Here is a 20,771-nt window from a genome sequence, read left to right on the forward strand (position 1 = left end):
GAGTTTTAAGGTCTGGGATCTGACACTGTTCTCTCACTTGCTTCCCACCCCTCCACCCCCCCCCAACAGACTCCCAGGTGCGCACGCACACGCGCGCGCGCACACACACGCACACGCGCACGCGCACACGCACACGCACACACACACACGCAGAGCCAGCAAGCCGCTCTCTGGATCCAGGCCCTAAGTCTGGTGTCCGGTGTTTCGCACAGGAACTTTCAGGGTCTCAGGTTACACTGGATGCTTCAAACGCAGGTGCGAATCCTTGTCTCGGCCCAGCAGGCTGAGAAGCTGGCCTGACACTGCTCCCGGGTCAGAACTGCTTCTCCCTGTTTGTAAACTCGGGAGCAGAGCTCACGCTGGAGCCTTCTGGTTCGATCCTCAGAGCTGACTTTAGAGATCACGTTGGGCCCTGTTAGCTTTTCCTCGTGGAAGAGCAGGTGGAAGGGGCATCTCAAGGAGGAAGGTGGTGTTTGAAGGCCTCGCAGGGTGTGCTCCAGGGCGGGTAGAGGGCACTTGGATTCGGGGAGCATCGAGAGGGTGTTGAGTGTCCAGAAAGTGAATTTCTGTCTTTTCTCTCACCACCCCCTTCTGCGTCTGCTCCTCGTCTTCCTCCTCCAGTCTAAGGAATCTTCGTCTGTCTTGAGTTGTGACATTTCGGCGGATGACAAATACATTGTAACTGGCTCTGGTGACAAGAAGGCCACAGTTTACGAGGTCATCTACTGAGCGAGGACTCTCACAGGGCTGGCAGACCCTGGGAGACAGACTCGGCCGTGCCGGGGGCCAGCCGGGGGCCCTGCGGATGCAGAGGACGGGCAGCCAGCGTCCCCGCGGCCCCGCGCTGCGCTCCGTGGCCTGAGGGCACACGCCCGTCGTGGTCTGGACTTCTGGGCATGGACTGATCTGTCTCACGAACTCCGACAGATTTCTCTTCTCCTCCCTCTAACAGTTCTGGCAGATGCTACGAATAGATTTATTTGGAGGCTCGCGGCTCCAGCTCCCCAGACACCCTCGTGGATCTGTCCTCCCTTCCCCTTTTGTCTGCTTTGTCCCCCTGCCCTGGCTCGGGGCCGCTGGAGTGTGGACCACACGTTTGTGCCGGGGTGGGGGGATGGGTTTCATGTTCCCGACTGTGCAGCGCACAAGATTGTGAAAAGTGTAAATAACAGACTCCTATCTCGGACTGGTCAGGGCGGGAGGGAGCCCCTCCCACCGAAACGCTAGCCGTGTATTTCGCCTGCTGTATTTGTAATCCACTCGTGGTGGTGGCTTTTTTTTTTTTTTTTTTTTTTTTGAAACAGAAGTTCCCATCTGGGAGGGGAGGCGGGGGTGGGATGGGGAGAAGACTTCTGGGGTGGAGGAGGGGCTGCAGCTGGCAGCCACGGGGTCAGTGAGCTTCGCCCTGGGGGCGCGCATCTCCTTGTGGACCTGGGACTCCTCTGAGGCGCACCAGACCGCGCTCCAGACAGACCGATGGACAGACAGAACTTGAGGTGGGTGCCCGCCTGGGCTGACGTCAGCAGAGGGGCAGGTTTTTCTGTGGCCTCCTGAGCGCCACCTGCCTCTTGGCCTCCCTGGGGCCCCTCTCAGGTGTCTGACCCTCCCTCCCCCCCCCCCCCCCACCTCGGGCTCGCTTTGGTGCACACTTGGTTCTCCTGATTAGAGGTGGAGGTTCAAAGGAACTCCATCTCCGGCCCTACCTAATCTTCGGACACCACCTAAAGGACAAAGGTTGGAGGAGAGCATAGCAGCTCAGCTCAGGGAGCTACCAGAGAAGGAACAGCAACTGATGTGGGGTTTTTTTGGGTTTTTTTTTAATAAAAAGAATTAGAAGTGATACCCTTTTATGAAAATGCCTTCGCCCCTGCCCCTGCCCCTGCCCCTGCCCCTTCCTCTCCCCCTAGAGGGAAAACCACGTATTAACCCACAGGGTCCTGAGTCAGAGCATCGTGCCCCCTCTCGCCGGGGGGGAGGGGCCTGCGGGGGGCGGGGACACCGTGCGCCCTTCTCACAGCTTCCTGTCTCTCTTAGGAGCCCAAACAGATTACAGGTAGAAGATTGTCTGCTGCAGGTGCCACTTTTTTGGTACCAAAGTGTTCTGAGGAATTAGAATTTGGCTAGGGTTCCCCCCTCCTTTTCCTTTTGGTCTTATTTTTCTTACTTTAAGGAAGAGCTGGAGGCCGCTGGGTCCTGGTGCGGCTCTCTGCAGATGTAGCGTATGGAAGATACTTTTTATACTGCATTTTTATGGATTATTGTCTAATGTGTGGCTCCGTCTGGTTGAAGAAAGGAGGGGCTCCGGTGAGCCCCCCATTCAGTGTCTTGCTCCCGGGCGCAGAGATGGGCACAGCGCCCTGCACCTTTCTGAGGTTGGGGAGGGTGTGCAGACTCTGTCTGTCTGTCTGTCTCTCTCTGGGTCTCAGATGTTCATGTTCCAACTCTTGTTATGACTCTTGCCACAAGGCAGGGCAAGGGTAGGAGAAAGGTGATTCCTGAAGAAAAAAGAAAATGAAAAGTCATTGTAATGAGCTGTTTTTATATTTTTAAAAGTTACTATTTAAAGGTTGGTTTGATTGCTGCGTTTTAATTGCCTACCCCTTCAGTAGTTTGTCCACCCCACATCCTGGGCCCTGCGTGATTTCCTTTGTCATCCATAGACGTCATTTCAGAGCACCCCGGCATTGCCCCCATCCCCGAAAAAGTGGTCAGGGAGTACTTTCACGAGCCCAGCCCTGGCAGTTGTCGCTGCAAAACTTCGGGGGGAAAATGAAATGTGATGAACTTCTGGTGAAATTGCCAAGTGTCAGACCCTGAGAAGCTCCTCCACCTTTTTCAAGCTTAAATTCAGGCGGTGTTGGGGGAGGGGTGCGCACTCGCAAGCTGATGAAGGTGCCCTTCTGGAGGAGGAGGGATTTACAGAAAGGGCGGCAAGATTGGGGAGCAGGGTTGGCCTCGGGTGGTTCCCAGCCTCGGGGTTTCACGCACCCATGAGCAATCTCTCTCCAGAACTCGGGACTAACATGGTTTCCAATCCTTATTTTGTCAAAGTCATTGTAAATCAGCGCAAACGGTTGCCTGCTGTTGGTTCATACAAGAAAGGGAGTTGAACGTTGGAAAAAAAGGAGCAGCAGTCAGGATAAAGCGGCCCCCGTTATTAGCCCCGGAAGGACGGCTGGGCTGCGCGCACGCAGGGCTCACTCGGCTGGCGCGGGCGGCCCTCCGGGGCCTGCGCGGGGCACGCTTCACCGCCGTGGGGCTGCGTTTGGCCAGCAGCTCTGTCTTGTACTGGTTGCACGGACTTGAGTGAAGCATCACGACCCCTGTGGACCCCACTTTCCTTGTTCGTCCATGTCTGATCGTCACAGTGGAGGGCCGGAGGGGCCGCAGGGCAGGCTGCAGCCAGAAAATTCTGCGTGTGCCCGAGACTTGCCCAGTAGGTTGCCCAAGGTAGGGCTGGAGCTGTGGCTTGCAGGCCTCCATGGTAGGACAGGACAATGACGCTCAGGGAGCACGCACCACCAGTCTGGTGCTGCTGGGAGTGGGCGCCAGGGTCAGCCCCCCTCTGAGAAGGGGAGGCGGTCCCAGAAAGGCCGATCTACCAAGGTTTCCTGGGCGCAGCCGAGGATGGAGAGACGGCCAGGACTCAGTCCCAGCCCTAGAAGCTCACAGTGAGGGTGAGGAGAGACGGTGCAGCCCCGTCCTTTGACCCGTGAAAGTGCAGTCGGGGACGTGTCCTTGGGCTGCTGCTGCCTGGACTCCTGCCTGTCCTCGCTGCCCTCACACAGGCTCTCCAGACCCGCCACATGAGCCTCACACTGCGCACGCTCCCCCTCTGCCTCCCCACCCCCCGCCCCCGCCCGCACCACCCCCCTCCAGCACTACCCACCTTGCAGAACCTCAGCCCCTGCTCTGTCCTATTGAAGCCCGGCCTGCCTCTGACTGTCCTGCAGGTCATCCCTCTGCGCCCGGCAGCTCGTGAGGTCTCTCCCGGTCTACGGGGAGGGGCCCACTCATCGCGAAGCATCTGGCTTCCACCCTTCACCCCCCGAGCCTGCCCACGCCTCTACTCAGCAGGGCAGCAGAGGCCTTGATACCATTTTTCTCGCCTTTTTCAAAGTCACCCCCTATTCTGCGAAAATCCAGGCTCATCCCAATCACAGCACGTGCAGTGTTTCCCAGCACTTGTTTGCTTTTCTCCGCAGCTAGACAAGGGCTTCACTGGCCCGGGGCCTTACGAGTGAATAAATGATCAGCTCTCACTGGCTTGAGATTGTCGTTTCTCAGGGCAAGCGGGCTGGCCCGGGCGCACGACCAACGCCCGGGGAGGGGACTGGCTTCCGCAGCTCCTCCAGCTGTGTTGTGCCTCCTTTGCTCAGAGCATGGAGGTCTGCTGAGCAAATGGAGAGGGCGTGGTTTTCAGAAGCCAGTTTTCACGGCTTTAGTTCGCACTGGATTAAGTTCCAAGCATCCCCTAGCTTGGAGATCCAAGATCCCCTTGCATCTGCTAGCAACAGCAGACCAGGCCACTCTCGAGCCTCTCTCTGGGTCACTGCCCGTCCCTGTCCCCCACCCCTAGGCAGCCCGGCCCCAGCAGGGGCAGTGACTCTTCTAACTTACAGGGTCTGTGGGAAGTGCAGAGATGCAAAGATCTGGGTGTTGGGGCAAGAAGTGGCCCTAGCAAGACTTGAATGTTATGAACTGGCCATGGAACAGCCTGTGATGATGGAGTGTGAATTTTTTTTTTAAGAATACAGTGTGTGAGAATTAACTCTTTTTAATCTAAGGTAGAGCAGATGAACCCGATGATCCTTTATTGGCACCATTAGGCATCGCTTGCGTTTTTTGGTGATAACAATATAAAATGTACTCTATAAAATATACCATATTCATGAAGTATTTTTAAACGTGACATCAAAGTTGGACCTTTTGTCTTTGAAGAGGTATCTATACGGAGCCCCTGATTTTATAGATCGGACCACTTTAAGGCCCAGGAAGGGTAAGTAACTTACCATGAGTCACACAGCCTGAGCTGAGACTGTGCCTCACACCCCCTCCCCCCCCAGACCTGCAGCACACCCTCAGTGAGGGAGCTGCCCAGGGGGCCGGACTGAGTGATACTGTTTGGAAGATTAGTAAGCATGAGATGAGGCCTCCTGCCTCTCCTCCAACAGGACTGGTGAAGAAATTCCTCATGGAAGGGGCTTGGCCCACAACAGTCGTGGGAACCAGCCTCCTGCCTTGAGAACACTCGAGAACTCACCCAGTCCACCTTGCCCATGGTTCCATCTATCCATCCACCCATGCACTCATCCACTCGTCTCTCCAGCCATCCTTCCGTCCGCCCGTCCATCCAACCAGCATTCCTACAGTGAGGACCTAACGTGCCAAGCATGGTTCTGGGTGCTGGGGTGCAAAGATCACCAGGACACAGCGCCTGCCCTCCGCACAGAGCCCTCTGCCGGCTGGGAGAAACAGGCACACACACGGACAGCTGACATCCCACGAGGTGTGTGCAGTCACAGATACCACACCGCATGACGGACACTAACCGGGGCGTGGAGTCAGAGCAAGGGGCTCTTGGAAGAGGCGAGCTGAACTGAGGCCTGCAGGGGCACCGTGCCCAGGAGGGTGAGGAGAGGAGTGTTCCAGGTAGGAGGAACAGCATGTGCTAAGGCCTGGGGTGGGCGGGCACGTCCCGCCCACACGGCTCCCCAGCCCCCTCTAGTTCTCGCTCCTCCCCTGTTCTAGCTCCGGTCCCGCTTGCTTCAGTCCCAGCTCCTGCTGCCTCTCCCTGGCCAGTCTCCTCCCGCGCGGAAGCCAGGCTAGGATTTGAGCCAAGCGGGCTGGTGACACTCAGGAGGGGGAGCCTGCAGAGGCCAGGGTTCAGCCCGAGCCCGGAGAGGCAGGAGGGTGAGGAGGAAATAAAGGGGTGGGCTGCAGGGCTGAGAACGCCTGTAACGAGCCCCAGGCTCTGGGTCCCCAACTCAACTGACATACAGAGACCTGGAGTTCTGCGCGATGGATCACCGGACGTGACCATCAGCTGGGTGTGCGCTCACGCGGTACCTCTGTAAACTGCTCGTCTGTCACCCTCCCCTGCTTGGAGCCCCTTAGTGGCCCTCTGCACAGCAGTGTCTGACTGTCCCCAGGCCTGGCTCTGTGTCTCTAGGGTCACACCTCAGCTCCTCTCCTGTTTGACGTTGTGCACCAGTCACGTGTGCCTCCAGTGCCCTGAGAAGCCACGCTCCGATTTTGCGTTCGTACGTGCCTCTCTTCCGGCCGGGAGTGCCTTGCATCCTTCTTTGAACCCCTGCTCACTCTTTACGACTCAGTTTCTGTTTCGCTTCTTCCAGGAAGCCTTCCCTGATCCCCAGCTCCTCTACTCTGAATGGGCTGTGTCTCCTTTGTGCTGTTGCAGCCGCCTCTGGAAGCTCTCGGTAGCACACACTACGCGTGCATTGCGACTGTGAGTTTAACGATGCCATCCTCTCTCCTGGTGTCCACCAGGCCCTCCCACCAAGTGTGAGCTCCAGGAGCCGGGACCGTGACTTGTGTCTCCAGCTCTTAGCACATAGCACATGCTCAGGAAATGTCTGTTGAATGAATCAGTGAGTGTGATGATGATAACAGCTGTTATTAACAGAGCACTTACTTTGTGTCCACCAGTGTCTAATTCCACACTCATAACTGCCCTATGAGGTCAATGCTATTATTATACTCATTTTATAGGAAAGGAAACTGAAGTTCCCAGATCGCACAGCTCGTGGTGTTTGTATGATGTTGCTGCTGCTGGCTGAGTAAATGATGGATGGGTGGCTGGGTGGATGGATAAATGGATGGTGAACTGGCTGCGTCATGAGGACTGGCCCAGAAACTTGGAGAGATTTGATCCCACAGAGTGGGGATCAGTGATCTGGAGGTGAAGACCATAGGAGGGGAAGTCCGAGGAGGACAGAAGTGTCCCCTGCCCGGCTTCGGCCGTCCTCACATCCATTAGGGCACATCTGTCAATGCACAGAACACTCCACAGTGTGCTCACCCTGACCCAGACTCTGAACTCCCCTCCCAGGCGGGTCAGACAGGGCAGGGCTGATGGCTCAGAAGCAGGCCCTGGGGACCTCCTGGGCTGCAGGGGCCAGACACAAGCGCGGATGGGGCTATGGTCTTGTCTGTCCTGGATGTCACAGATGGAAGCTGCCCATGCAAAGGTTTGCCGGCCACAGGTGACAAGACTTGAAAAAAGTAGGCCTGGAATGTCCAATTCCGGCAAATGGAATTGCAAGCTAACCAGGATTCCCTTTACCCATGTGGACAGACAGACGTGCTGGATAAAATTAGAGTAAAACGGTTTTAACAGCCTACCTTGGAAGACAGGGGAGCTCTTCAACATCACAGATAAGAGACTGTGAAGGGAGGGCGGGCGCGCCCAAGCCCAGAGCACTGCGTTAAAACTGTGAGTCAAGAACAGACAGACTTCGATGAGGAGGGATGGGAGGTCTGGACAGACCACTGACAGAAATTGGTACATTAAGCTGAGGGAAATTTATAAGGATATCGAAGATTTGAACGACATAATTGAGGCAGAACCCTTCAACCAACTATTGAAAAATACAATTATTTTCCAGCACAGCTGGAAGATAGTTTTATCAATCAAGAGAAGCAGATAAAGCATTTTTATAAAATTCAACACCCACTGATGACTTTTTAAAAAGTACCAAACTAAGAATAAGAGAAAAACTCTTTAATCTGACAATGGATAACTAAACCAGACCAGCAGTCACTGGTGAGGTTGGGCAGATGACGATTAAGTTTTAGAAGCATTATTTCGAAGTCAACAACAAAATAAGGATTTCCATTATTAGCGCTTCTATTCAACATAGTGCTGGAGGCTCCAGCCGATGCGATAGGACAAAATAACAAAATAAAGAGACAGGTGCAATGATCGAAATGAAAGGAACAGAGTTACAGTTATTCGCGTGTGAGATGACTATATACATAGAAGATAGACAAATAATGAAAACAACAGCCAATCCAGTTGCTAGATCCGAAATCAGTGTTCATTAGTCAGTAGCCCTCCAGTTGATAAGCAGCAACCAACTGCAAAATGTAAAGAAATAAAATGCATTTACAATAGCAACAAAAATGACCTATGACTACATCTAAGTAAAACCACACAAGACCCTTACGAAGAAAAATATTAAATGTTATGGAAAGAAATCATTTTTTAAAAGATCTATGTAGATCATAAGCCATACTTTATTTATGGATGAGAAAATTCAATTTCATTTTAAAAGCTGTCTTTCCCCCAAATCTATAAACAAAACCCAAATAGGATGTTTTCTATATAATTTGATGAACCAATACCAACATAACAGCAAATATAATTTTGAATACGAAAGGACTCGTCCTCCGGACACCAGGACTTACGGCAGAGCCGCGGCAGCAGGAGAGTGCGCTCTTGGGGCGTGCACAGACTGGCGGGCCAGTGCAGCCGAGCGGCGGCCGCCAAGGGCCTCCTCAGAGGTAAGAGTCTGACTGTGACCAGGTGGCAGCGTGTATCAGTGAAGAAAAGCACCGTTATGAGCAAGTAGCTCCGGGATAATAGACCATCCTTGGGGGGGGGGGGGGATGGACTTCTGCCTCACACAACACAAAAACTCCTGTGGGATTTAAGTCTTTATACTTCTAGGGTAAAATACTGGACTTAGGACTCTAAGTAGGGAAAGGACCATTGAACAAGACACAGGAAGCAAGGCCTCTGAAAAAAAAAAAAAGGTCAATTTGACTAAAATTTAAAACATCTGCACAATGAGAGAAGCCATAAAGTTACAAAACACAAAAAAATAAATTAAAAAATGCACTGCCTGTGCCCGGCAAAGAAGTGGTGTCTGGAATACGGAATGAGCTCTCCCAGACCAGCACGTGGAGGCAAACAGCCCAGGGAAACGGGCGGAGAGCAGAGACGGGTGATTCACGGGAGAGGAAGCGGGAGCCAGCCAGGAAGCAGGTGATGATGCCCCACCTCTCCAGCGTCGGGGAAACGCGAATTCAGAAAACAAAGCCAAACAACAGCGCACTCCCATCGGGTCGGCAAACACTGCTCGTGGGAGCGTAATTGGGTCACCCGCTTTGTAGGGCATTTGGCAACAGTTAGCCGAGTAGAAGCAACGGGCCCTACGGCCCGGTAGCTCTCCTCCCAATGCGAGCCCAGAGACTCCTACACAGGCGTGCAGAGAGGGACGCACTGGGAGTCTCGCCGCCCTGTTGCTGGAAGCAGCAAAAACAACTGGAAACAGCCCGTCCATTCTTGGGGGAAGTGCATAAAGATGTGTGCATTTTTGTGTAATGAAATTGTACAGAGGCGTTAAAATGCATGAGCTGGGTCTTTATGCACCAACGTGGACAAACCTCGGAAACACAATGTAGTGTGAAAAGAGCAAGCTGCAGAAGGGCCGTAGGATAGGATGCTGTTCACGTCGAATATAAATCTGCGCACAACGACTCCAAATTCGAGTATGCGTACCAAAGTATGAAGACACAAGTGGAAAGGACACGTCACGCCAGCAGGAGGATGGTAGCTGTGGGGAGTGAAGGACGGGAGATGAAGGTTCAGTGGGACTTCACTCATCCCCACCACGTTTTGTTACCTTTAAAAAACTCTGAGGGCAATCGTAAAATGTTCACATTTTAAAAATCCGTGTGGTGGCTTTGGTAGTATCATACCATCTTCTGTTCTATGTATCTGAAATATTTCATAATTGAAGATTAAAGAAAGGCAGAAAACTCAGCGCCAGAGAGGGACTCACCACAGGCGTCCAGCAGAGCCCTGGGCAGAGCGGGAGCAGGTGCGCGTGCCCAGCGGCAGAGGAGCAGAGCCCAGGGTCGCCACGCCATCTTAGCTCTGCCCCCGGGCCTCCCCGGCTCTCAGGCTTTATGGAGTGGTGAAGGCTGGATGAGCAGCCCCTGGGTCCTCCCCGGCCTAGGTGTTCTGTGAGTCTGATGGTTTTGTAGGTCGCACGGGCACCTGTCGTATGCAGAGACCACGTGGGTTAAATTTGTTCAGCTTTTTATTACAAAACACACAAAACTAGAGAGAATGGTCTGATAGATGCCACGTACCCATCATCCGCCTTCAGCAGGTATCCACTCAGAGTCACCCTCGTCTTCCCTGCACCCCAGCTGCCCCGCCCAGCCAGCACCACTAGAGCGGTAAGCAGCGAACCCCGGACACCCCTTCACTTAGTAAACATCTCAGTATCTCCAAAGGGGAAGCTCATTTTTAAAGTGCAACCGTACGACTACTGACCCACCCCCCAAATTAACAGCAATTTCCCACGTCATCAAACTCCCACTCTGCATTCGAATTCCCTCAATTCTCTCCTAATTTAAAAAAAATTTTACTTGAATTAGGCCCCAAAATAAAGTCCATACAAAGCAACTAGAGCTGATACGCCTTTTAGGTTCCTTCATATCTCAGCTTCTGACACACACACACACACACACACACACACACACACACACACATTTATTTGTTGCAGAAACAGGAGTATTTGTCCTCAGAGCCTCTCACGGTCGGATCGTGCTGACGGCCGAGATGCAGTTCGCTCTTGGAGCCCGGTCAGATCCAGGCGTGTTGTGTGCGGGCTGAGGGGCCGCAAGACTGCTTCTCCTTCTGTATGTCTGCAGTCGCAGGCGGTCCTGGCTAGGGTCAGCAATTTGTCAGGGGCCACAGCGTGGTGATGCTCTATTTCTACCTCTTCTTCTCTGTCTATTTGCTTGAATTCTGCGATAAATCCTGCCCCTCATGACCCACTTGGTTATTCTGAGGTAGAATTTAAATGTAGGATAAGAACTTACTTGCTTTATCTTTCAGTTTTCAAAGTAATAAGTTAGTTCCTGAGTATCCGCAAAAGCTGATCAGTAAGTTTTTCTTTTTTAAAAGTATTTTAAACGTGTGGATTTATACATATTTGTTGTGTTTCGGTCAAGTGGAGTCATCCTGTTGCTCCTCAAATCATCCTATTTTAGGAAACTTCTTGGAGATGCCTCCGACGTCTTTCTGATGTGGCTCTGGTCATCTCTGACAGCCGCACTGCTTTCCGGTATAAGACGACGTTCTGGCTCATCTCGTACATCTTCTGTCCTAGATCTGGAGTCGGCTGTTCCCCAGGGAGCCCTGTTTCCTCTTAGTGGGAGGTAGTATTTAGAGACCACAAGCTGGGAGCCTGGGGTGCGTAAGGCTAATGGACTGGTCACTGTTTGTAGGTCCTTTCAGGAGCAGAGCTGGGTGTGTGTATGTGTGCGCGCGCATGTGTTTGTATATTAAAACACATCATGAGGTTTACTGATACTTCAAATTCATAGTTGCAGGTTTTTTACTAAACTCATTGATCTTCTGTCTGAATTTCCTTTCAAAGCAGATGAACGTCTGAGTGGTTTACGTCCAAGTGACGAGAAGTCCCTCCCTGTTACCCCTTTGCCGCCTGCCTCGTTCCCCACCCCGACCGCGAACTTCCTGAGCACACAGAGCAAGCCTGTGTGCTCTGTACTCCCGGTTCCTAGCAGAGCACCTGTCCCCTGGTAGGTGCTTGGTAAAAAGTTGCTGAATGCCTGAAAGAGTGAAGAGCAAAGTCTCCTCCCCTTAAATAGAGAAGTAGGGTGAATGCAGACTGAAAACTAACTCAGAACTTTAAGCCCAGTCTACCCACCCATCCAGCCAGCCGTCGATTCAACAGACGCAGAGAGAGCACGCCCCGTGTCAGAGGCGGGGGCGGGGATGCAGGGGTGACCGGCCCACGCCTCAGGCACCGTCCTCATTAGCGGGGAGAACGAACTGGAACAATGAGAGCAGCTACACAGCAGTGTTGTTAATAACCAGCGGCATGGACAGCAGCTGTGGGGGCAGGCGGGTCGGGCAGCTCGCAGGAGGGATGGGTGGGGAGGCACCCGGGAAGGCTTCCCCGAGGGGATCGCAGTTGTCCTGCGTGTCTAAGGGTGAACAGAGAAGGAAAGGCGTTTTAGACACATTAGTCCCTGAGTTGCCGGCCCTCCTGCAGCGCTGGGCTCGTTTGCGCCCAGATGGCTAAGGGCTTTCACAGACCCCTTGTGCCGGGGCTGGAGGCTACTCCTTGGAGGACCCGAGTGTCTCCCCCAAGGGGTCTGTAGGAGGGAGGGAGGAGGGAGGGCGCCCACAGGCCTGGGTCCCTTTGCAGAGCACTGCACTGAGAGGCTGCCCCCCTCTGCAGAGCACTGTATGAAAACCAATGCCAAGTGCTGTGCGTGCTCTCTGTACCTCAGCTCATTTGTCAACGGAAGTAATTTGCATTCAGGCTTTGGGGACACACTCCCTGGTCCCTGGGAAGCCCCGAGGACCCATGTTACCAGTTGAGTCCCCATCGCCATTTTATCAGGGTGTGGCACCCTCCTCTGACCTGCAGGCCCCACTCCAAGAGCCAGCTGCGGGGCTCCGAGACCTGCCCCCACGTGCGCAGAACTACCCCTGACGCAGCAGCCCCTGGACGCGGGGATCAAGGGACTGCGGTCATTTGTAAATTATCATCTGGTGATACTTGCCCACCAGCCTGTGAGTTACTTTTCTTTAAATAAATTTACTTTTTAAGCATTGAAAAGGGAAACTTTATGTCATTATCCTAAATGGGCGTCACTCATCTGCAAAAATATCCTCCACACGAGTAATGCAACGCCAGCCAATCCAAGCGGCCGAGGCCCGGGTCCTTGGGACTCCCTCTGTGCTAAGGAAGGGGAGACGGAGGCGGGTGCAGCATTTGTGGGCACTGAGGACCCGTCGTCGGCGCCCAAGTGAAACTTGCTCCCTGACCCATCAGAATCACTGAGAGTTGGAAGGGGAATGACATCGCTACTCAGCAAGTCAATGGTTTTCAATGTGTCTTCATCTTACTTAAAACACCCTCCCCCACTCCACACTGTGCGAAACCAGATTGAGTCCATTATCCCCAACACAGATGGGGAAACTGAGGCCCAGAGAGCACAGGGACTGGGAACGGAAGTTCCACGGAGGCAGGACCCCTCTCAGCCTTGGTCCCTCTGTGCCCTTAGCTTCATCTGCAGAAGGAACCGAATGAGTAACCAGTAACCTCACGCAGCCGGAGTCAAGACTGAAAGTAAACCTGGGTTTCTCAGCGCTGGGCATTTTCTGCATCGCAGACTCCCCGACCTGGCCCCCAGCCTCCGCCACCTCCCCTCACCTTCCTCTTTCAGTCCTACCGGGGAAGTCCAGGGACTGCCCCTCGGGCAGGGCCGTGCGGTCCTGCCTGGACCCCGCTCCTGTACACGCCTCTAAGTGTCCCCGGGTGCTCAGAGCCCCGTCTCTAGGTGGCCTGACGTGTGCTGTGCCGGAGAGAGGAGGCAGCAGCCCCGAGTTCCCTGTCTCTGGCCCCAGCAGCTGGCAGCTCCGAGCCCCACTCTGGGCCTCAGCCCTGCCCGCCTCACCTGCCTGGGAGCCAGAGGGGAGCACAGGGGGGCTCGTCGGGCATGCCCAGCGGGGCCCGATGGGCGTGGGAGAGGCCTGGGCAGGGTGGGTCCTGTCCCTTCATCTTCCCCCCTCGCTCTTCACTCTGAGGACACTGATCTCTGCCCCGACCCGTGGGCTTGGTTCCCTGCTCTCCTGAGCCGGTCTCCGTGAGGCAGCGGTTTTGTCATCCTGTCCGGGCCGCCCCTCCCCACACACACACATTTTGTGTCTATCCAGTCAGCCCTGAGGCTTCGGAGAGGCACAGGATCCAGCTGTTCCCCCGGGTTGCTGCCAGGGTTGGAGTGGGCAACAGCCCTGTTCCCAGATGACTCCAGTATTCCATGGTTGGCGCTCTGTGGGCACTAGCGCGGGGGTGGGGGAGCCACCTGGCCTCAGGGTCAGGATGGCTTCCAGGGGGAGTGGATGCCTACACTGGGCTCTGAAGGGCAAGTGGGATGAAAAGGCCAAAGGCAGAGGGACAGAGCTTCTGTCTGTGGGGTGACATGTGCAAAGGCCCTGGGGCAAAGGTAAAAGATGATGCTCGAGGGAGAACCCCTAGGGGGGTGGGTCAGCTGTATCCCCGGGGGACCAAGGCGCTGCTGACAGTTCAGTGACTCATGGTGGGAGCTGGGCCCGGGGAAACGCGCTCTGGCTGTGGCACTATGCTCCCATGGTGACTGTGGCCTCGGAGCCTGGCGCAGCTGGAAAAATACGCTGGGTGAACAAGTGACTAGGGAGGACGGCCCTGAGCCCCGCCTTTCCCACACCCACCCCCAGCCCACAGAGGCTCAGAATGCAGACTTTTCCAGATGGGGCGGGGGGGGGGGAGGGCCCTCATCCGCTGGTCTGAGGCACAGCTCCTCTTCCTGTGGCTGGCAAAGCTGGAGGCCTGGTGCTCTGGGGGTGACCGGTGTCACTGCTGCCCCATGAAAGACGACTGTCCTCCCCACCCTCTGCCTCGTGGTGCCGCAGACCCAGGCGGTGGCCGCTGCCTGTCTCGTCCCCCTGGTCGCTCTGAGTCAGCCTGCCCAGGACCTCCGGGGTCTGACCTGCTGCTGCTGACTGACGGACATCTCCTTCCTGCCTCACCCCCCGGCAGCCCTGCCCTGGGCTGGTATCCCCTGAATTGCCCCCTTGAACCCTACTGTCATCACCTGTGACTCATCCTGCCCTCCCCCCCAGGGTCTCAGGCCTCAGCCTGGCCTCTCCATCTCCCCCCAACCTCCCCGCCTCCCTCTGCACCACCCCTGAGAGAGTAGAGCAGGTGTGGGTTTAGACTTACTGTGAGCCTCTCTCATGGCTCTGTGCCTCAGTTTCCTCATCTGGAATGTGGGGGCAAAAACCACTTCCGAGTCCCACCCTCCACCACAGTGGGACCACCCAGAGGAGCCGGCGCCATGGCCCCCCAGCACTCCCATTCCAGATGTTGAGTTTCCCGGCGGTGTCCGCAGGGAGGGGCACGGATGACCCCGGCCCCGGGCAGCGCACCCCCCACTCCGTGAAGTCCGCCCTCGCCCCTCGGCGCCAGCGCAGAGCAGATGGCGAGGGGGGGGGGGGCGAGCGGCCGCGTCAGCTGCTGTTATCTCTCACTGATGACACGGAGTGTGAATTTTGTTGGCAACACTCACTCCTGCCTCTGCATGCCACCAGCTTTAATCACTGTAATTGAGTTATAATGAATGATTGTGTGTTCGCATTGTCTGCGCCAGGCGCAGCCCGAGAGCACCCGCGCTGGGCCCCCCGCCGGGGTGGGGGGGTCCTCCCTGCCTGTGGGGGGAGGGGGCCTCGCCCAGCCTCCCTGGCTCCCTCCCCTGGCCCCCACCCGGCTCCCTCCCCCACCCTCCCCACCCCTCCCCCCCACCCCACCCCACCCCACCCCAGCACTTGACGGCCCGCATCTCAGCGGGCAGCCGGTTTATTTTCACCCTATCATCATGTTCAAATGACAACGAATTCAGGAACATAGTGGAATATTTGGAAAACTCAGATAAGCCAAAAGAAAAGGAAAAGAAGAAAAGGAATTGGTGTCGCTGAAATCCTGCCCCTGAGTGATAACCCCCACCCCCACCCCTGCTTACGTTTTGGTGAAGATTCTTTCAGACTTTTACAGGCAAATAGGTGGAGTTGCTGCCCCTCCCTCATCATTGTATTGATGTGAGTGCCAAGTGCTTTGTAACCAGCCTCGCCCCTGCTCACCTCTACCAGCAACTCCAGGAGGGAGCACCTAATTACCCCATTGCACAGAGGAGGCAGCTGAGGCTGGGAGAGCTTGAAGAATTTCCCCAGCTCAAGCAGCTAGTAAGTGGGCTGCCCAGTTTCAAACCCAGCTGTGTCTGAGTCTTCCGGCCCCTGCTAAGTCGGCAGGTGAAATGGGTGGGTTTCAGTCACCCCTCTCTCTACACCTTCCCAGCCCTGGTGCCCAAGAGAAAAGCAAGCTGGCTCCAGAGCTGTTAAAGCTCCTCCTCACCCCAACAAGCGAGCATCAGCAGGGGAAGTGAGTGGTGGGCACCGCCTCCTCCCGGGTGGGGTCTCCTGGGGCCAGTGACCTCCCAGATTCCCATGGCCCTGTGGGTGGCTGCCCCTTTGGAGTTGGAAGCCGTATGTAGGTAAGTCGTCGCCCCCATGTGAAAGTGACAGGGGACAGTCTCAGGGTCCCTCCTGACAGGGTGGGTGGCCAGCTAGTGTGGCCCTGGTGTCCCCTGGCTCTGGGCGCTGAGCTGCGGCAGGGGATCTCCCTGGGCAGAGAGGGGTGCTGGCGAGACCGACGGGGCACCGGCCAGAGACGGCAGGGCACGCTGGGCCCTCTGCTGGGCCCCAAAGGGCTCCCTCGGTGGGCAGGGAGGGGACAGGGCTAGAGTGTGACAGACAGGACCCTGAAGTCAGGAGCTAGGAGCTTGTCCCAGCCTCATGCCTGACTTTCTGATTAACTTTGGCGAGTCTGGCTTTGCCGCATTTCCCCTCCACGCCCGTTTTCTTGTCCCAGGCGACGAATTTGGGGATCACTCGATGGCTCCACCCTCCCAGGTAGCACCATTCATTTTTTTACTGCATGACAATATTATTACTACAAAGAATATGTTATTTATATTTGTCTATTTATAAACTAATAATATGTATAATACATAAATAATAAGATGACTGTAGCTGACGTGTGCTGAGACTTGGGCTGTGCCAGGCACCGTGCCTCTGGGCTTAGTTTGTCCTTCTGTGACTGAGTTTGGCACTTTTCTACACCAAAGTCCATTCACAGGTAGGTGCTTCAGTGCCTACACCCTGCGTTTTAAAACCAAGCTGTGCGGGAGGAGGGGGGCGAGCTGGCCAGTCCTGGGCTCGGAGGCCCTTCCCGCCCGGAGCCGCACGAGCGAGTCTGGGAGGCTTCCCGCCTGAGGCAGCCTTCAAACAAGCTGCACCGATCGCTCTTCTTGGAGAATTTCTTGGCGAGGTGTTTCAAGGGCCCTTCAGACCGCTGCTTCTCCGAGAAAACAATGATTACTTTGGTGAAGTGTTCCCTGCCAGCAGCGTCCCCGAGTTTCACGTTTTCCAGCTCCGGTGTCTAGGGCCAGAAGTCCCTTCTCCCAGGGGCTGTGAGCAGGAGGGGCTCAGGTGCCAGCCTTCGTGACTTCAGGTGCTCTGGGGGCACAAGGAATGCCAGCAGAGAGAGCCTCCCAGGTCTCTTCACTGTCGCATCAAATCTGTCCCACAGTCCCAGTACCATCTCCATTTTACAGGAGTCCGAAACTCAGAGAGGCTAAGTACGTTGCCTGGAGCCACACAGCTGGGTGCTGGTGTCCGGAGACAGGCACTGGGCACGCATGAGACACAGTTTCTGTCCTTCAGCCACAGCCACAGGCCTGGACCTTTGACATCCCTCAGGGCCCCCACTGACAGCTGCACCCTCCCACTTAGCACCCGCCCCCCCCCCCCCCCCCGCAAGCACACCCATGACAGCGCTGCTCCCTGCAACAGAACCACTGCCTGTGCTGGCCTCGCTCAGCTGGGCCTTGCTGGCAAGCCCTCCGAAGGGGAGGGGTTCTTCTGTGTCTCATTAAGAAGACCCCGTGGATCCCTGAGCTGGGGCTCCTGGGGACTAAGACAGCCCCGCAACGCAGGCGACCCATGGGAGCTACTGACACTCAGCTGGACGCTGCTGTAAAGCCGCTTCTGTGTGGGCGGCACAGACCCCCACTGCGGCCAGAGTGCTCAACAGGCCCGCCCCGCGGCCTCGCTGCGCTCTCCAGGGCCGGGGTAGGTTCTGCTCTGTGGGGGCCCAGCCTGCCCTCCCTTAGCCCCCCCCCAGGGGACTTAGCTCCCCCTTTGGCACCAAAACCTTCCCCCAGGGATGAGGGTGTTTACCTGGGCCTGCGAGAGTGCTAACAGCTGGTGCCTTAGCCAGTGGCTGCTGCCTGAGACTCTGAATTGCCATAAGTTTTCCCCACAGAGGGAGCGGTGCCCTGGGGTGGGGCTGCTGACCCAGTCTTCTTCCTGTGGTTCCGGTGCACTGCGCAGCGTGCTGGGCTGGGAGCCAGAGCGGGGTCTGCCCCAGATCTGCCCTAATATGCTGGTGACATGGAGGAATCCTTACTGCCAGCCCTCAGTTCCTTGTCTGTGATATGGGTCTAAATAGACCTACTTCTCCAGGTTGTGAGGGTTGAGAAGAGAAGACATAAAAATGTGCTTTGTGAAAGGTCCGAGTGCTGCCTGTGTGAGGATGACAGTTACCAGGCACTGGGGTGTGGGACCCCCCCGATCTGCTCCCCAGCCACCCATGGGAGTTGGTGAGGCTTGAGCCCTCCTTCTGTACCCCATCCTGGCGAGGGCATCACCGCCAGGGCAGAGCAGGTGGGAGCAGCCAGCACTTGGGACAGATGGCCTGCAGGCCTGGCTGTGAGCCTCGGCGTTCCTGCCTGCGAACTGTGCACACGACGGCAGCAGAGCAGGGCGGTCAGGAACACGGGCTCTGCAGCCAGACTGCCCGGGTTCAGACGGCGGCCTTGCCAGTGAGCACCCCGGGGGAGGGGCCTAGCCTCTCCGTGCCTCTGTTTCCTCCTTTGTAAAGTCGAGGTCACGACAGTGTGTCAAAACATGCAAAGTGCTTGGAGCAGTTCCTGGCTCCTGCTGACTAATCAGTGGGTATTAATTATTATCACTTTAGTGGCTTAACTTCTCAAGTGTAAAACAGAGCAGTAAGCTTGGGAGGAGGAGTCCCAACATCTGCTCTGTGACAACCTGTGCTGTCGGCGCCGCTCCTGCTGGAGAAGTTGTTACGCAGTGGTGGAGTCCAGCCTCTGGGCCTGACGCCCGTGTCCAGTCTGGCTGCATCACCGATCAGCAGTGTGACCTTGGACAGGTTACTTAACCTCTCTGTGCTTCAACTGCCTCCCCTTTTGAATAGAGCTAAACAATCAGATGCATCCATGGAGCTACTGGAAGGGTTCAACGAGTTAAACCATATAAGGCACTGGGCGTACTGTCTGGCACAGATTATGTGCTCAATAAATGACGACAAAGAGGAGAAGGCGGGGCCTCTTCCTGGTGCCACTCAGCGCAGTGGGTTTGTCCTTCAGGCTGAGGCCCCACTGATAAAAATTGACAAATGCATGGCCCAAAGGCCAGTTTCCCCTTAGGATGTCAGTTGTGCCATTTCTTCAAGGAGAGAATTTGGCGGGGAGGTTGGTGAGGGGGGGCACAGGCTGGCAGGGGACAGAGCAGCCTTCTCAGGGACTCTGCGGGGTGGCTGTCCCTGTCTGGGCATCCTTAGTGTCTCAGTCGCGTGGACCCAGGTCAGCCAATTTACCAACAAAATGCCTCTCTCACCTGTCCCTCCCATCCCCCCTGCTGCCGCGGTGTCCCTAGGTCGGGCTCTTAGCCCGCGTCACCCTGCAGCCGAACAGGTCTGCCCCTCCAATCTGCCACCCACACTGCGGCCAGAGCTTGCCATCTGGGGCCCTGATCATGCCACGTTGTTTCCAGGGCAGTGGGTCCTAAATGCTTGTCCCCAGACAGTCCTGAGCTCAAATCCGCCTCCCTCAGTATCTGCTGGGTGGCCTTGGGCAAGTCCCTGCACCTCTCTGAGCTTCTTCGTCCACCTGTCCTATGCAGGAAAGAGAGCAGCCATCCTCGGGCCCACACTGAGCGCCATCACTGTTACCTTGACCGCAAAATGGGGATAAAGATGCCAGCCTCGCAGGGTTGTTTGAGGAGTGAGTGACCTCAAGCATTTGAATTGCCAGGCACAGGGCCTGGCACATGGCGAGAGGTGGGGGGTCCAGATAACATTAACTTTGCCTCTTTCCCAGAACTATCTGTCTGCAAACCCACCAGGGCAGAGAGAGGACAGGGGAGGAAGGGGCTGCTGGAAGGGGCGGGTAGGTGGGGGGTTGAGTGTCATTTAATAACCCAGATCATCTTAAGGCAGCTCTGAGGCCGCATCCCAGGGCCAGCTGGGGCAAGACAGTCCCTCGGCAGGGAGTCCTCCCGAACCTCCTTCCCACGCACCCTGTTTCTGTTCCTGGTCCCCACACTCTGGCCCAGGCTGCGTGCTCCCCCCCCCCCACCAGCTTGGATCCTTGACAATTAGAGCAGACGCCCACCTAACGATGGTCAGCTGACCTCACAGGCCTCTGCAGCCTCCCTCCACCTCCTTGGCTGGCAGATGGCGGTGGGGGAGGGGGCGAGGCCGGCGGGAGGGCTGCAGGAAGGAGTCGTCGGCCTGACCTGGGCTCTGGGCTCCGGAGAGCCTCCTTCCTCGGGCACAGGAGGGCCTTGAGCCCCGGCCCCAGGACAACTGATGCTGTGTGGAGGTGGCACCTACCCGCTCCCTCAGCGATGCAGGTAGGTCTCTGGGCCCAGCCTGCCTGCTGACCCCTGCAGGCGTGCAGGGAGGGCGGCTCAGGAGTTCCCTGTCTGGGCCCTACTGAGTGGGGTCTGCGTGCCCTGACGTCTCTCCCGTCCTGTGTGCGCCGGGCCACCAGCTTGCTTGTCTGCAGTGTCTGCCCAGCGTGCCTGTACATTTGGGAGTGTATGTGCATGTGTGCTCAGCAGTGTGACATCTCTGGGTGGGGGTTTGGGCCCAGCATGTCTGAGTGTGTGTGTGCGTGCGGGCGCATGTGCATACGTGCCGGGATTACACCCATGAGAGCCTGTCTCCGCGGGGGGCTTTCTTTCATGTCTGTGACTTTAAAACCAACACCGCCCAGCCCGCACTGCTCCCCGCTTCCCCTGCCCTGGCCCCGAGCACGTGGGCGCAGTGCCTCCGCAGGAGGAGCCGTTGGGAAGC

General features: G+C 56.2%; 1 protein-coding gene across 4 annotated transcripts in view; it reads left to right on the forward strand.

The window, feature by feature from the left end:
- The window catches only part of TLE3 (TLE family member 3, transcriptional corepressor), a 45,492-nt gene extending 42,923 nt beyond the window's left edge, over nucleotides 1-2,569 (forward strand). For all 4 annotated transcript variants that reach the window (XM_074354239.1, XM_074354240.1, XM_074354237.1 and 1 more), the window contains one exon: nucleotides 622-2,569. In XM_074354239.1, the coding sequence (XP_074210340.1) occupies nucleotides 622-729 (108 nt within the window). In that variant the 3' untranslated portion in view covers nucleotides 730-2,569. The remainder of the gene's footprint in view (nucleotides 1-621) is intronic.
- The last annotated feature ends 18,202 nt before the right edge of the window (nucleotides 2,570-20,771 follow it).

The sequence above is a fragment of the Camelus bactrianus genome, chromosome 27 (genome assembly GCF_048773025.1).
Source record: "Camelus bactrianus isolate YW-2024 breed Bactrian camel chromosome 27, ASM4877302v1, whole genome shotgun sequence".
NCBI classification, from domain to species: Eukaryota; Metazoa; Chordata; class Mammalia; order Artiodactyla; family Camelidae; genus Camelus; species Camelus bactrianus.